Source organism: Cydia splendana, chromosome 1 (genome assembly GCF_910591565.1).
Source record: "Cydia splendana chromosome 1, ilCydSple1.2, whole genome shotgun sequence".
Taxonomy (NCBI): domain Eukaryota; kingdom Metazoa; phylum Arthropoda; class Insecta; order Lepidoptera; family Tortricidae; genus Cydia; species Cydia splendana.
In genome coordinates, this window is record NC_085960.1 from 16,822,931 (window position 1) to 16,838,092 (window position 15,162).

Consider the following 15,162-nt stretch of genomic DNA (forward strand, 5'->3'; position numbering starts at 1 on the left):
ACACAAATGGATAACCATGTATGTATTCACACGACAGAGGTGACGCTTTTTATCAAGCGATGTTGGATTTTCGACTTTAGGCCTTGGTCGTTAAATCGAATTTAGAGTGCGGACAGATTCAATCGCTTTTTTAACGCGCGTTGAAAAAGCTGTCGTGCGAATGGGGGCTAATAGTCTCTAGGTCAACGGCGTAAGCGCTTGTCGGTACGTAAACTTTATAAGCGTAACGTTAGAGCCGCGCATCGTGTGTCGATAATATAAATATAAATGTACCGGAACTGCATTGGGGAAAATTACACGTGGGTTGAATTGTCAATGAGTGAAGAACAATAATATTGGAAAAGGGTGGGGATCGGAAATGTTCGGGAATGCATGTATCACATTCGACATGTTCCTTAGATGAGCTTCTCAGTTCCCGTATTACATCCTCTCTTTTACCATGACAATTTTTCGTAAATTTCAAATATATAACATTCTCATAGTTAGGCGACATTGACTAGTCCGAGCGTCCGCCTGTACCATTCTTGTGCGAAGCGGTCACTGCAGGGTATCACTCCCCACTACACGATCATCTCAAAATGAATCATTTATTCTGCAAATAGACCACAAGGACAGATTTACTTGCCTGACTCTGCTATCGACAGCTCCCTGAACTTCAGCTATAGTTATGCCTGTCTCTCTCTCGTTTTACGTATTCTAGTTACTAGGTACCACCAATTGGCATTTAACAAGTGTTCAAATGCTGAAATAAAACGAGATTTAAGATTTGATGTTTATGTTGAATATTCACATATCGAGTTAACATTCCCATCCCTAGCTGTCTTGTATACAAGACAACGGCGACGAGGAACATGAAAAACGTTGAAATCTGGAGCAATTTTTTTGATAGCCTTATTATAAAAGAATGGATTTATATAGCTGCTTTAAATACATTTTTTTAAACAAAGATCTAAAACATTAACATGAGTGTAAAAAAAATACAATTGATATTTTTTATCACATTTACCGAGCGGTTGAATTTGTGTCTTGTATACAAGACAGCGGCGCCAGTGTATCGTTCTCTCGTTGTCTTATATACATGCCAACGGCGGTCAAAGGGTTAAGGCGTTTTTTTACTTTTGTAGCTGTTTGTGGTTTTTTAGCAAAAACGCTTCTAAGTTTAGAGTCGGTTTGAAGCAAACAACAGAAAAACGCCTCATAAAAGTGATAAAAAAAGTAAAAAAGGCGGGATCGGAAAATACTTACTTAATTGGATAGTGTAAATCGTTTGACTAAAAAATACAAGAAACTCGTATCTACGCTCGCTATAATAATGAGTTCTTCTAGTGAAGAAAATGATATTCTTACGCTGACGCCTACCGAAATTCAAGAGACAGCACAGGCAGTCTAGTAATTTGCTACCAGAGAAATCGCGGGCTAGTAGTTATAGTTATGCAAATGTTTTCTTATTTCCTCGCAGTAGTCGTGAAAAGCACTATGTAATGCCTCAGCCGGAAACGCTAAACATGGACTCATATTATTTGAGGGCCTCCACTAACGTGTCGGCCCTCAAACTCACTCGTCCATCTTTTAGCGGCTTTCCGTCCTCTCCTACAATGTACTATAGCTGAAAATTGTTGAGCATTAGACTTTTCAGTCGCCGCTACATCTATTGCCAAGTAGCAGTACTGATAATTCCGCTACTCGATGCTAGATGTCGACTGCGAAAATAATAGTCATTTCGGTAGCAAAACTGATGTATGGAGTGAGCACTCTATGTACTTTTTTCTCTATGGTACAACGTAAGTATATTAAGCGTTTTGTGAACATATCCTAATTTTTTTGCAAAATCTAAATAACATGGTAAACATTTCTAGAGTCAGAAATGGTACATATATTTTATTTTCCAATGCGTGAATGTTTTGTTATTATTTATTTAATCATTGTATTAAGTATTAGCATTTTTTTAATCTGAAAAGATCATACTGCCTTATTAATTCCAGTCAAATGTCTGACAATATCTGTAATAATCGCGCCAATATGTAACAGGTTTATCACTTAACCCAGGCGGTATGTAAAGTGATGTTTACTTAGGTACTAACTTTATACAATTACTAACTTAATAGTTTCAAGCAGTGAAGCATTCAACCAGCCCACTGTTAACTATAACCATAATAACTTCTTACCAAACGTTTCATTTAAGTAATAGACCTATCTAGTACCTATTAATGTAATTACAGATAAGCGAAATATCCGCTTTCTAAATTGTTTTGTTTAATACCCAAAAATATACAGAATTATTAAAATTTTACATAATTGTGATAAAGCCGAACTCTGCTTTTGTATCAAATGGTTTATTATTTACACAACAAAGACTGAGAAAAGTTGGGAGCTCTTACAGACTTAAACCTCTTTGCCAGTCATTTATTAAAAATTCTCAAGGAATTCATCTAACAATATGATACCACATAAAACTAGTAACAAAATCTTGGATCCGTCTCATTCAATGATAAAATCCATTTAACTAAGAAGTCACAATGTAAATACACAGTAAAAAAGCAGGCCCATTGAAATATAAAAAAAGCCATCTAAGATCACAATTTGATTGGACTGTTAGCTATAATATTATTGCAAAATAAGAAAAAGTTAGCACTTGAGTTGAGTTCCATACACGAAACTGTCACATACAGTTACTTAGATAGCACTTGAGTTCCATACACGAAACTGTCGCATACATTATCAACTTCTTGGTCGACACTTGGTATCCCGTTTCAGTTCAGCGAGAATTGGGCACAGTTGTCTTTGGTCGTCATCCAGGCTGTCAGCTCCAGAAGACCCTACAGCTCGCCAAATATTTGGCCAAAATTACATTGGTTGCCTGAAAATAGAAATATTTAGGTATTTATTATTTGTGGTAAGGTACTCCAAATCAACACATTTTGTTGCATTAATCCTGTTATAGACGGCGGGCCAGGAGCAAATATCGTCAGTCATCGCCTCCCGCTTGATACTTTGTCAGATGATAGTTTAGATGCTATCATGAATTAAAGAAATAGTCACCGGTTGTATCGCGGTGGAAAGACCGTCAGTTGATCATGTCCGCAAATCCATACGGCGTTTATTGAAATGCCTGACAATCCTACATGCAAAGTTTCATGATTTAGTTATTACTACGAGGGTCGCACTGAAAGATTCGGGAATGGGACACTTAGAAATAACATAATAGAAACAGGCATATAATTTATAAAAATGTAACTCTTTATAAAACTTTTAAGGTATATTCCATTTGGTTGTCATTTGTATTTAAGAATTACTGGCAATTTGAAAATTGTATGTCGAACATTATTTGAATTTTTGGCCAAGTGATTTTTCGGATCATATTTTTAAACGGTTTTCAATATGCCCTCAGCGAACAAATAAAAGTTACAATGGGCTTCTGTTATTTTTTTATGAACTAGAGTTCATCGTACGCTCGTTTGCAGTTAAAATTAAATATGAAAGTCACTTTCATTTTATCCCATGGGTGATCTTAAAGAAGCATGTCATTCCAAAGCGACGTCAAAAATTAAAATCGCATTTGTGCTGTTAATTAAAAAGACTGCCAAAAAAGTTGCATATCGGCAGATTTCGACATTCCTAAATATTCATATGACAACAGTAAAAAAATCTTTTATATATATATATATATATGTAAAAAAACTTCAATTCCGTTGGCTACTCCACGAATTTCATACAAAACCACTAAGGCCCCAAAATCGCCATACAAAAAGGACTTTGGGATTATGAGCCGTGTGCATTACAGAATGATTACTTTCAAAAGAAAATTTATATGCGTGGTCAGTTTGAGTTTAAGTATGTATTAAAATAAAGATTGACCGTCTAGATGCGACAGTTTTCTCTATTCCCGACATTTTCAGTGCAACCCTCGTATAATAAAAAAGTACAGCGCTTATTTTTTACATGTTTATGCAAGTAGCTGACGGTCTTTCCACCGCTATACAACCGGCTGACGATTGTTTTTATTTATAATAACCAGTGATCGTTAATTTTCCAGCAATTTTGGTGCAGCATTGTTGGTTTAAAGCATCTGTATGCCCTACTCTAAGTGGAATAGATAATTAGGGTTAATAACAGTAATATTAACCTTAACCAATCCTCTCCCTAGAAAAAAAATTGAAGAAAATCCTTTATTTTTACTATGCTGCACCAAAATTGCTGGAAAATTAACGATCACTGATCACGACAAAGTATCAAACGGGAGGCGATGACTGAAAAGATTTTTTTTTTTACGTGTTTCGGTGGCTGCCATTCCTCAACCCACCAATGGAGCGCCAGCTGACGTCCATGAGGGATCATCATATATAGCCGTTAAGCAATATACGAGTTATCGCCCGGGAGGCGATTGGTCATGGAAATCTGTTCGTGGCTCGCGGTCCATTAAAGTATTGCAAAAAGGCGTAAAAATTACTAAATCTGTTAGAACATAAACGTTTTATAACTTATAATCAGAACTTAAGTTTGTCCTGGCTTGGGCTTGTTTGGTAGCTTTGTAAAATGTAAATTAACACGTATTTTGTCTAGTGCATCCGTACTAATCCGTAGTGACCTTGGGGTCCGTGTATCGAAAAAATACCTATGCATACAATTTTTTGCCTTTTGTATCAGGCCGGACAAATCGGCCCAGTAGAATTACAGTGTCGCTTGTGCTTACATGGTCGGTATGAGCTCGCTGGTGGAGAGCGCTCGCAGGCTGTCGGACAGCTCGGGCGGCCCGAGGGTGGCGATGATGCCGGACAGGTCGGCCGAGTTGAACTGCATGTCGCTGTCCAGAGGCGGCGCCGCTCCCAGGTCTGGCGCCTGCCCCGCAACCTGCTGAGTAAAGATAGCACATTATTACTGTGAATAGGATATTTTCCTACTAGTCAAATCAGTTACTTTTTTAGAACTGTCAAAACGATTTGCTAATATGGAATTTATATGAAACATTACATCGTGACGTCACGGTCAACTCACCTACTTTTTATATTTCTATCCGATTTATTAAATAGAAATTGTGTTTAAAAATAACTCCTATCTGTGTTTTTCTAATCATTATCTGGTGCTTTATTTCATACATGGTGTAAAATAATTTATTTTAAATACAGTATAATACCCTATTCAGTGTGTCATAATGCGTAAAAATTCTTCGCGTTACATTTTAGGTCATACTATTGCTACTACAGTGGAACCTGGATAATTGCAATCTCAAGGGACCGGCCATTTTTGTCAATTAACCAGGTTTTTCATTTAAGCAGGTCGTGTCAATTAACGAGGTTCAAAAACTCGTTGTGTCAATTATAGAGGTTTTCATTAATAGAGGTTGCGTTCTGACAAATTTCTTTTATGGAGGTGCAAATAACCAACCAAAGTAGATTTACACGCTTACGTTCTGGTTTTCTGGTCTATATATGGCTTCTGTCTATAGGTACTTGCACTTTTACACTACATTAATTACTACGTTATTTTCTTATTAATCATTTGGGTTTAAAAAAAATCCTTGAATTGTAGAAGAAAGTTTTATTAGAATGTAAAAAGCATACTTTGTTTTTGATTTAATCAAAACTACTAAACTAAACTACTAAAACTATTTCACCTACTACAGGCTGTGATAGATACCCAATAAATTAATTGAATTCTGGATGAAGATATAAATAAAATGCACATTGCCATTAAAATATTGCTTCTGCTGTCTACAACTACATTATTTCAATTACAGACGTAATAAGTAAGACTCGTTTCAATAATAGAGGTAAAAAGAAGAGCAATAATAACGGATTTTTTAGCACAGTGATAATTTTAGAGGTCTTAGTTGCAATGTGGTCAATTACAGAGGGAAAATTACGAAAAGCGCTAAAATCTAAATTGCAATTGTAGAGGTTCCAAAATTTCAATTATAGAGGCCTTTTGGTCTCAAGGGACCGGAACCGGACTTTTGGTTGCAATTATTGAGGTTTTCCATTTATCCTGGTGCCAATTAACCAGGTTTCACTGTAATACAAAAGGGTCTAGCAGGCTAAGCGAATAAGAAGTGCCCCCAACGACGGATTTGGTCATTTTTTCAGGTGGTGTACTGGCAGGTCCTAAGAACACTTTATGCTTAATATCAGTCCTCGGTCTTCTTTTGTTTTCGAGTTATTCAGGATAATGTAAAATAATCAGCGTATCATTATCATATCATTGAAATTGTCATATTTTGTAAACTGTTCAAGTTAGATTAACCAAACAAAATTATATTTGACAACAATAAAATAGACTACAAAATGGATATGTTTAACCTGCATCATGTCCTTCATTCATCATTATAAAAATAAAAAAAATCATTTTACTTTTCTTCTAATTTTTTTTATACTTTTCGCGGAGGTAGACCTACAAAAAAAATATGCATGAATAGCCACTAATACCCACTACATACACATAGACATTGATAGACAAAACCAAACATAAATTAACTATGGACGCGACGCGACGTCGGAACCTAACAGCTGTTGTGCTATGTAAGAGGGAGATAGCACCTTCAACTAAATTTACGAAAGATAAGTTTTAAACCTTCACAACCAGCACACCTCATCGCTGAAAAAAAAACCCGCGTGTGGATAGGCAAAGGGGATTTCAAAGGAGATTACAGCGTCAATGTTTAGGCATCGATAATTTTTGCCTGTTGCGTCCGTTACAAAACACCGAGCGTCCGACGGGTTCGCGCTTTTCACAACTTCCGTAAGTGTTTTAAAAGCGAAGGCTGAAGAGAGATAATACATTTAGTGCTTAAACACGTAACAATAGTACAAGTACCTAATCAATCAATAGTACAAGTACCATTGCGGCTGTGTGCCAGATACAGCCTATTTAGTCGCATTTTTTGTCTTCAGTCTTTCACCTCTTCGGGACGCTTCGGGGCTTCGGCTTTATGCGGATATCGGCCTACGGCCTTCGCAATACCTTTCTACACTACGTTTCACTTTAACCATTGCGGCTGTGCCCTATAAAAGCCTAGCCGCATTTTTGTTCCTAAAACCGACTCACGCTTGACTGTCATCTTTCGGTAAAGAACTATATGGTATATTTTTTTCAAAATTTTAGACCAAGTAGTTTTGGAGATAGATAGGGGGGAATGGTCATTTTTTGTCTAATTTCTTGAATAACTTCTAAATTGTTTATCCTAAAATTATAAAAAAAATATTAATTGAAATAATATTTGAAATTCTTACAATGAGCCCTTTCGTTTGATATATAACATGATATAGTTTGCAAAGCTTTGTGTTTTTAATTTTCTCATTTACCCCCCAAAAGTAGCCCCTATGTTTCAAGTTTATTTGTTGACGTTACATGTCCGTCTTTGGGTCACAGACTTACATATGTGTACCAAATTTCAACTTAATTGGTCCAGTAGTGTCGGAGCAAATAGGCTGTGACAGACGGACGGACGGACAGACAGACGCACGAGTGATCCTATAAGGGTTCCGTTTTTTTCCTTTTGAGGTACGGAACCCTAAAAACAACAATGAAAGCGAAAAAAAATACACGTGGGCCCAAAAAATTATTAAAGGGCGTGAAAAGATAGAAAACTTCCCCACTTATCCGCCATTTTAATTTGGCAAACGATGGACCGAACACCCTGTATACATATAAGTCTTTTATAACGTGTACTGATATTGTGTGACGTACCATGGGCTGCATGTGAGGGGGTGACGCGTGCAGCATGGGGGACGGCTGGTGCGCGGGCGACACGCCGCCCTGTAGCGGCGACATCTGCAATGTCAAGTCAACTATATGATAATACATTATTGTCGACAGGAGGCAGATGCTGGCCGAGTATGTAATACTTGGTAGGTACGAACCTAAGCCAAAAAATGCCTAGCCTAGCCAAAAAACCTGTTAGTGCTTGAAAATGGAGACCTAGGCTCTCCGAAACATGTCGCGCGAGTGACTAAAATTACGTGGGCTAAATCATATTTTTTGGCTTAGGTTTTAAAAAAATTGCTTAATGTTGGTAGCTCAGAAATCGATCTGAAGAGACTGCCCAGAGCTCTTGGGTTGCATGTGCGGGACCGATGTGTGCAGCATGGGGGACGGTTGGTACGCGGGCGACACGCCGCCCAGCAGCGGCGACATCTATACCATTCTCGGGGTCATCATGGAGGGGCCGGCATGCTCCACGGTGTGACCTACCATGGGCTGCATGTGCGGGGGCGACGTGTGCAGCATGGGGGACGGCTGGTACGCGGGCGACACGCCGCCCAGCAGCGGCGACATCTGTACCATTCTCGGGGTTATCATGGAGGGGCCGGCATGCTCCACGGTGTGACCTACCATGGGCTGCATGTGCGGGGGCGACGTGTGCAGCATGGGGGACGGCTGGTACGCGGGCGACACGCCGCCCAGCAGCGGCGACCTCTGTACCATTCTCGGGGTCATCATGGAGGGGCCGGCATGCTCCACGGTGTGACCTACCATGGGCTGCATGTGCGGGGGCGACGTGTGCAGCATGGGGGACGGCTGGTACGCGGGCGACACGCCGCCCAGCAGCGGCGACATCTGTACCATTCTCGGGGTCATCATGGAGGGGCCGGCATGCTCCACTGTATGACCTACCATGGGCTGCATGTGCGGGGGCGACGTGTGCAGCATGGGGGACGGCTGGTACGCGGGCGACACGCCGCCCAGCAGCGGCGACATCTGTACCATTCTCGGGGTCATCATGGAGGGGCCGGCATGCTCCACTGTATGACCTACCATGGGCTGCATGTGCGGGGGCGACGTGTGCAGCATGGGGGACGGCTGGTACGCGGGCGACACGCCGCCCAGCAGCGGCGACATCTGTACCATTCTCGAGGTCATCATGGAGGGGCCGGCATGCTCCACTGTATGACCTACCATGGGCTGCATGTGCGGGGGCGACGTGTGCAGCATGGGGGACGGCTGGTACGCGGGCGACACGCCGCCCAGCAGCGGCGACATCTGTACCATTCTCGGGGTCATCATGGAGGGGCCGGCATGCTCCACTGTGTGACCTACCATGGACTGCATGTGCGGGGGCGACGTGTGCAGCATGGGGGACGGCTGGTACGCGGGCGACACGCCGCCCAGAAGCGGCGACATCTGTACCATTCTCGGGGTCATCATGGAGGGGCCGGCATGCTCCACTGTATGACCTACCATGGGCTGCATGTGCGGGGGCGACGTGTGCAGCATGGGGGACGGCTGGTGCGCGGGCGACACGCCGCCCTGCAGCGGCGACATCTGCACCATGCTCGGGTTCATCGCCATGGAGGGGCTCGGCATGTTTTGCATATTCGGCGACAGCCGATGTTGCGGTGACATTGCCTGAATTACAACAAAAATAAATCACTTCATAACATACGTTTGGCTAACTTTCCCTTATTCATAAAACTTTAGAAGCCTCAATTTGTTAATTAATGTTATAAGGTGCAGTAGGCGGAGGCAGTGCGGAGGTTTTTAAAAGTCGAAGCGTTTTTTACATCACAATACGGTTGCCAAAAAATGTATTAGTAATCTTGATGCCTTTTTCTAGGGTTTTCAGTTTTCAGCTTTTCGAATCCTGAGTTTTTGATTTACGCTCGATAGAAAAAAAAAACACGAACATAGGTCTAAAATGCACTTTAAAAAATTATAAAACGGGTCTAGCAGGCTAAGCTAACAAGATTGGCCCCCGCAAGGGATTTGGTTGTAATTTGAGGTGCAGTAGTGGCCAGTAGTGGACATACGTTCGTAATTGTTTTTTTTTGACATGACGCACCATGATTTTTCTAGATGTTTTAAAATGTATACGTAGTTAACAATTGCGGCTTATCAAGTAATTTTTTGATAGTTGTGTCTCCGCGAGGAGTGGCACAAAAATGAAGCGAAAAAAAAACTTTTTTTTTATCCAAGTTCAAGGAAATGAATGTCTGTAAAAATATGCATTATAAACCCCATTTTATGCTCCTTCATTCTGAATTTATTTGGTTACTCTCGCTTGCTTGGTTTAGCTGAAATAACCGTTTAAAAATTACCTTGATATTTTGACATTTTCGTGGATAAGTCTGGAAAAAAAGAAGATCGAAGGCTGATATTATATTATGCATACAGTGTTCTTAGGACCTGCCACTACTGCACCTCAAATTACAACCAAATCCCTTGCGAGGGCCAATCTTGTTAGCTTAGCCTGCTAGACCCTTTTGTATAAAAATTAATAATAAAAAAATTATTTCTTAATATGAGCAATTCAATATAACTCAGCCATTACTTTTTTATTATTAAAACACACAAAAAAATAAAGTTAAAAAACTTGATATCCGCGGTTTCGTTCACGCACATCCATTTCGCTCACGCTTACGCTCGTGAGAGAGAAAGAAGAACACTTTAGTTCTTACAAATATGAAATACATAAGTCAAAATTACAGATTAAGACAAACGATGAATTGCTAATTGAGGATTGTAGCGTGTTTATAATAATTAAATTTGTCTCTAAATAGCTAGCTGTGCTCTACCAAAGTGAAACCTACATCTCCTAATCCCAGCATGTTGGGCGACACGCCGTGGTTGGGCGACGGGGAGGTTTGCGCGAAGTTCTGAGGGCCCCAGTAGCCCCGCGGGTCCCCCGCGTGCGGCAGGAATGGGTTCGTGTTGGGTACGCCAAGGTTGGGATCGGGCGGCATCCATTGCTGTAAAAAAAGTTTATCTATATCACAACTATATTATATTAAAATCTATTTTAGAGACACTTTCGGGCTGTTAAAACGCGAGATGAATCCTATTGGTCGTTGTTTGTGAAAATTTTCATCACAAAGTGTCGATCCCTTTCTTCTCTGTTGGAACTGTCATAAAAGACTCGACTAGGCCTGAAGTACGCCCGATTGAGCAGGTGCTGTGTTTGATTGGAGGTGGGTGCGGGTACCCACTCACCTGGTACTGGTCGGCGGGGTCGCGGTACTGCGGCGGGGGGTAGTGCGGGCTGCCCACGCCAGCCATCGGCGGGCTGTGGATTTGCAGCGCCGGGCTCGCGTCTGGCAAACATAATTTAATTAAAATGCATGCCCTATAACCATTTCAATAATTTGAACTGTATGTACCTATATAAAAAATATGGAATTTTGTAACATGTGGATGTCATTTATTTTTTACCTACCTCTTGGTTCCTTTTTAATGGCCGACTCGTGAAATCCCACTGAAAGATAAAATACCTCTAAGTATTATTTTTGCATGTTACATAGAAAATAATCTATAATAAAAACACAATATACACTCAATGCTTCGGACGGCAAGCACGATGCGTAAGCTGACAATGGGTTAGCAACTGATACGACTTACATAAGAAAATAAAATACGTGAGATACGCACTGTGCTCGTCGTTTCGATACAAAAATAAGTTAACATAAAACCAATTAAATTAGGCTACATAACAATCAATAATCATGCAGATTATAGTGATTAGCCTAAAATAACATCTAAAATTCTAAACGCAAAATAAAATATCAGGCTGAAAAACAGTTAGTAAATGTTGAAAACTTAAAATATATAAAATAAGACATGCATTTTAAACGTCGAACTCGAATGATTACTAAAATCTATTATATTGTGTAAAATAAAATCTTTTATATACAACTATTTACAAACACCGTTACATAAAGAAGCACATTAGGTACTAATTAAAAAAATTGTGTTAAGTCGCATATTTTATTTCTCCTGAGTATATACAAAAAATCTTCTTTATGCAACGGAAATTTATTGGGATATTCAAACACAACCATGCCACAAAACAACATCGTACCTCTTCAGATTTAGGAAAATTGGCTGTGCGATGAAAAAAAACACTCAATATTTTATTAGCGTATTAATAGTTTCCATGTCACTCAAGCTTGTGTACCAAAAATATATTGTTATAAAAGTGTAAAAACTAGATATAAATTACTACAAAATGATAATATTCGTACTTATATCGCTTTGCAGCCTGGTTTAAACATTGGATCTTTTACATACTGTACATTTATCTAAAATCTTTAACAATACAAATACATTTCGTTGTAGATATGTTTGACATAGTATATTAGTACTTTGTACATGTATATTTTAGTGATGTTGTTGAATGTTGCAGGGAATACGATAGTGTATTTCGCTCACACTGCGAAGATCCCGTTTTTTATATAAAAATTGGCACCAATAGTTGTAAGTCCGATTCCCACTCTCGCTGTATATTAACTAGGTAGGTATCTTACTTTACATTAAAATGTATTTTTTACTTCTTTACATTAAAAGTGCATTTAGGTAGCTCGGGAGTGGTTAATGTTGTATTGCTATGACACTGTCTGGGGTTTGCTATCTTCATATTCGTCGACCAACACAACACCTGAATGCACCTTTTACTGTGCCTTTTCTTACATTTAAAACACTGAAAACACTTTACCTTCAATGTTGGCTTTCTTACGACTTACGAGAATATACTGTTTTTTAAAGATTATAATTTTTCTAAACTCAAAAGTAGTGGTAATTAACTTTTTCTTCCGGAATGCTAGGGTTCCTATGACATCTAGTATGGCGGTACAATAATACGTAATAAACGACAGCACAAAGTTACTCACATTTAATTTTGGAGGAAACAAGTTACCACTATTTTGAGGTTATAAAATTTCTAATCTGAAAAAAAAAAACGGACTATTAGTCTCGCTATGTAAAGTATGAAAAGAAATACATAGATATATTTAGCAAAATATGACGGGTATGTTCGTGTTGTTAAATAAGTACATTAATTTCACTGTACACTTAATTAGTTGGTTGTGTAACCTGTTTTTAGTTATAGAAAGCTAAAAAGCAGGAAAACACAGTGCCACTAGTTTTTCATAAATGACAGTTGTAATGGGTAGGCCTCTGTTACACCAATATAAATAGAAAGAAAAAGGCAGCGTGTATAATAGAATTATGAAACATTTGTGTATACTTTTGTAATACATACGTATATATTTAAATAAAATATTACACATAAATATAATGTCGTAGGTACTTTTATAAAATTTTGAATATAATTCAAGCTTCATTATAACACATGAATATTAACATTCCGCAATGTTATATTTTTATATTGCTCTTCGCAATAATTCTACCCTACCGGGCATTAATAACCATACATACATGAGAAAACTAGTTGGAACGTTTTTTTACTTCATTGAATCAGTTTTCTTATGCAATGGTAATGGTTGTTATGCCTGGTGGTGTACAATGTAGAATAGTAGTTGTGTATGTTCAGCATCAAATGACAACGTGTCGTCACAACGTATTAATATTTATGTTATCCTACTTTTAACTTAGTTTTAAAGTCCCCTTCCATCTTGGATAATCAGGAATAAAGACACCTAGTAGAAATTCGATCATACTATCAAATATCCTTTGGCTAGTGTATCACGTACTGCTAAGTTGTCACAATTAAGCTTTAGTGAAGTTTAATACCAATTAAATTAAATGTATGAATGACGTGATGAAAAAAAAAATGAAATCTGTGATAAATAACAACCACAATCAGTCACAATGATAGTGAAACTAAAATATACATTAATGTACGTTCAGAATCTTTGAAGTCAGCAACACACATATCCACATTAGCATACAAATAGTGTATTTAAATAGAATTTGTACTAGTGACACCGAACTAAAGAGTGCAACACTATGCGATCATAGTGACTCTTAGCTCTAACTTAGGATTCCGTTGCACGTTGTTAGAACGGACCATATAGGTCTCATACAGAATATTTAAATTACGACATATAAAATGGCTACTATGCAGCGAGTACAAAGATACATAATACTATTGTGAACCTTATTCCATAACATTAGGGTTTAAAAACATGGATAAAAAAAATTCTTTATATTTCACAGTGCAGTAATAATTCTGTATGAGTACCCGACTATTTCCTTCGTGACATTATTTAAGATGTATGTATGTATCATTGTTTTATAGTGCATGTACATATAAGAATATGGTTATCATGTGTCAGCAAGTTTCTATACACGGTTTTTATGACGATAGATCGCCGACGTAATATACTTATTTTTAGTCACGAAAAAAATAATTGAACTTGTATTAAATATCCCTTGAAAAACGTAACTAAATAAAATAAAGTTCAACGTTTAAAATAACTAACTTTATAAGTTACTTAAAACCAAATGCACAACAACACTCGACGTCCCAAAACCAGAAATCAACATAACGAACACCCGGGAATCGAACCCGAACAAAATATAAGTAATAGGTAAAATTAACAACAAATAAATAAAAACAATTATGACAATACAAACTTAATTGTACATTTTTAGTTAGTAACACCACCACCATTGATTACCTAGACCATGTGTAGTATACTACACGAATTATTACGACTTATAAGATAAATATATATATATATAATAAGATGTTTAATGCGACCATATAAAATAGTAAACAAATGACAGTAGCTACATCCTATACACGTCCACTTCCCACGCGTCGCATGTAGGATACCGTGCACGCCATGAATGTATAAGCGCCAGTATAAAAGTTTTCTAACTAGAAGGGTAGGATGACATCTGTCATTTCAATACGTTTTTAGGTTATAAATTATATAGAGATGACAGGTATCATCCTACCCTTCGAGTTTGAAAAAATATTATAATAATAGTAGCTTTGTCCAAAATTACACTTGGTATAGTATACATTATCAAAAACACGTTTGAATATAAAATGAGGCAAATCGAACGATAAGACGGTTATAATTATCATCTAACACCGTTTATCCCATTCTAAACAGTACACGAGTTAATGTTTATTAAATGAGATTCAATAATAATAATAAACATACCGCGGGTAGAGTCGCCCTAGCAAGACGTCTAGTAGGGATATAAAGGCTATCTAGTCTATGATAGCCATTATATCGTTTAAAGTTAATACTAGTCGACAAAAAGTGAAGGTCGTAATTTGAAACGTTAAATCGTGTATGTCTGCTGCAAACGTACACATAATGTGAACAAATAAGAGGCAAATATTGAGATATGCTTTGCCAAATTTTGCCGAAAATACTTAGAACTAGCAAAATTTCTCGCCCAGTTTACTTTGAACGTGGCAAGAATATATAATAAATAAAATTAATCTTATAACGGCAACTACTGGCTTCATTAATAACA

The 15,162-nt window shown here is 38.2% G+C and overlaps 2 protein-coding genes across 2 annotated transcripts in view; both read right to left on the reverse strand.

The window, feature by feature from the left end:
• Window positions 1-2,739: 2,739 nt before the first annotated feature.
• LOC134794991 (embryonic polarity protein dorsal-like) overlaps window positions 2,740-15,162 on the reverse strand; it is a 65,106-nt gene continuing 52,683 nt past the window's right edge. Inside the window, exons 10-16 of the mRNA XM_063766864.1 lie at window positions 11,144-11,182; window positions 10,921-11,021; window positions 10,521-10,679; window positions 9,172-9,339; window positions 7,681-7,764; window positions 4,691-4,851; window positions 2,740-2,857 (exon numbers count right to left, since the gene is read on the reverse strand). Of these exons, the coding sequence (XP_063622934.1) occupies window positions 2,845-2,857; window positions 4,691-4,851; window positions 7,681-7,764; window positions 9,172-9,339; window positions 10,521-10,679; window positions 10,921-11,021; window positions 11,144-11,182 (725 nt within the window). The 3' untranslated portion in view covers window positions 2,740-2,844. The remainder of the gene's footprint in view (window positions 2,858-4,690; window positions 4,852-7,680; window positions 7,765-9,171; window positions 9,340-10,520; window positions 10,680-10,920; window positions 11,022-11,143; window positions 11,183-15,162) is intronic.
• On the reverse strand, window positions 8,011-9,159 carry LOC134798147 (uncharacterized). Its single transcript, XM_063770490.1, has 3 exons — window positions 9,031-9,159; window positions 8,185-8,973; window positions 8,011-8,127 (listed from the first exon to the last, which is right to left on the reverse strand). The coding sequence occupies exons 1-3, from the start codon at window positions 9,136-9,138 to the stop codon at window positions 8,011-8,013; spliced, it is 1,014 nt and encodes a 337-aa protein (XP_063626560.1). The 5' UTR covers window positions 9,139-9,159.

Excerpts from the sequence above, each read along its gene's own strand:
- LOC134798147 (XM_063770490.1), bottom strand. The coding sequence starts at position 9,138 with ATGATGACCCCGAGAATGGTACAGATGTCGCCGCTTCTGGGCGGCGTG. Across the intron at positions 8,974-9,030 it reads CCCCGCACATGCAGTCCATG|ATGTCGCCGCTGCTGGGCGG; the intron begins GTAGGTCACACA and ends AGAATGGTACAG. Across the intron at positions 8,128-8,184 it reads CCCCGCACATGCAGCCCATG|ATGTCGCCGCTGCTGGGCGG; the intron begins GTAGGTCACACC and ends AGAATGGTATAG.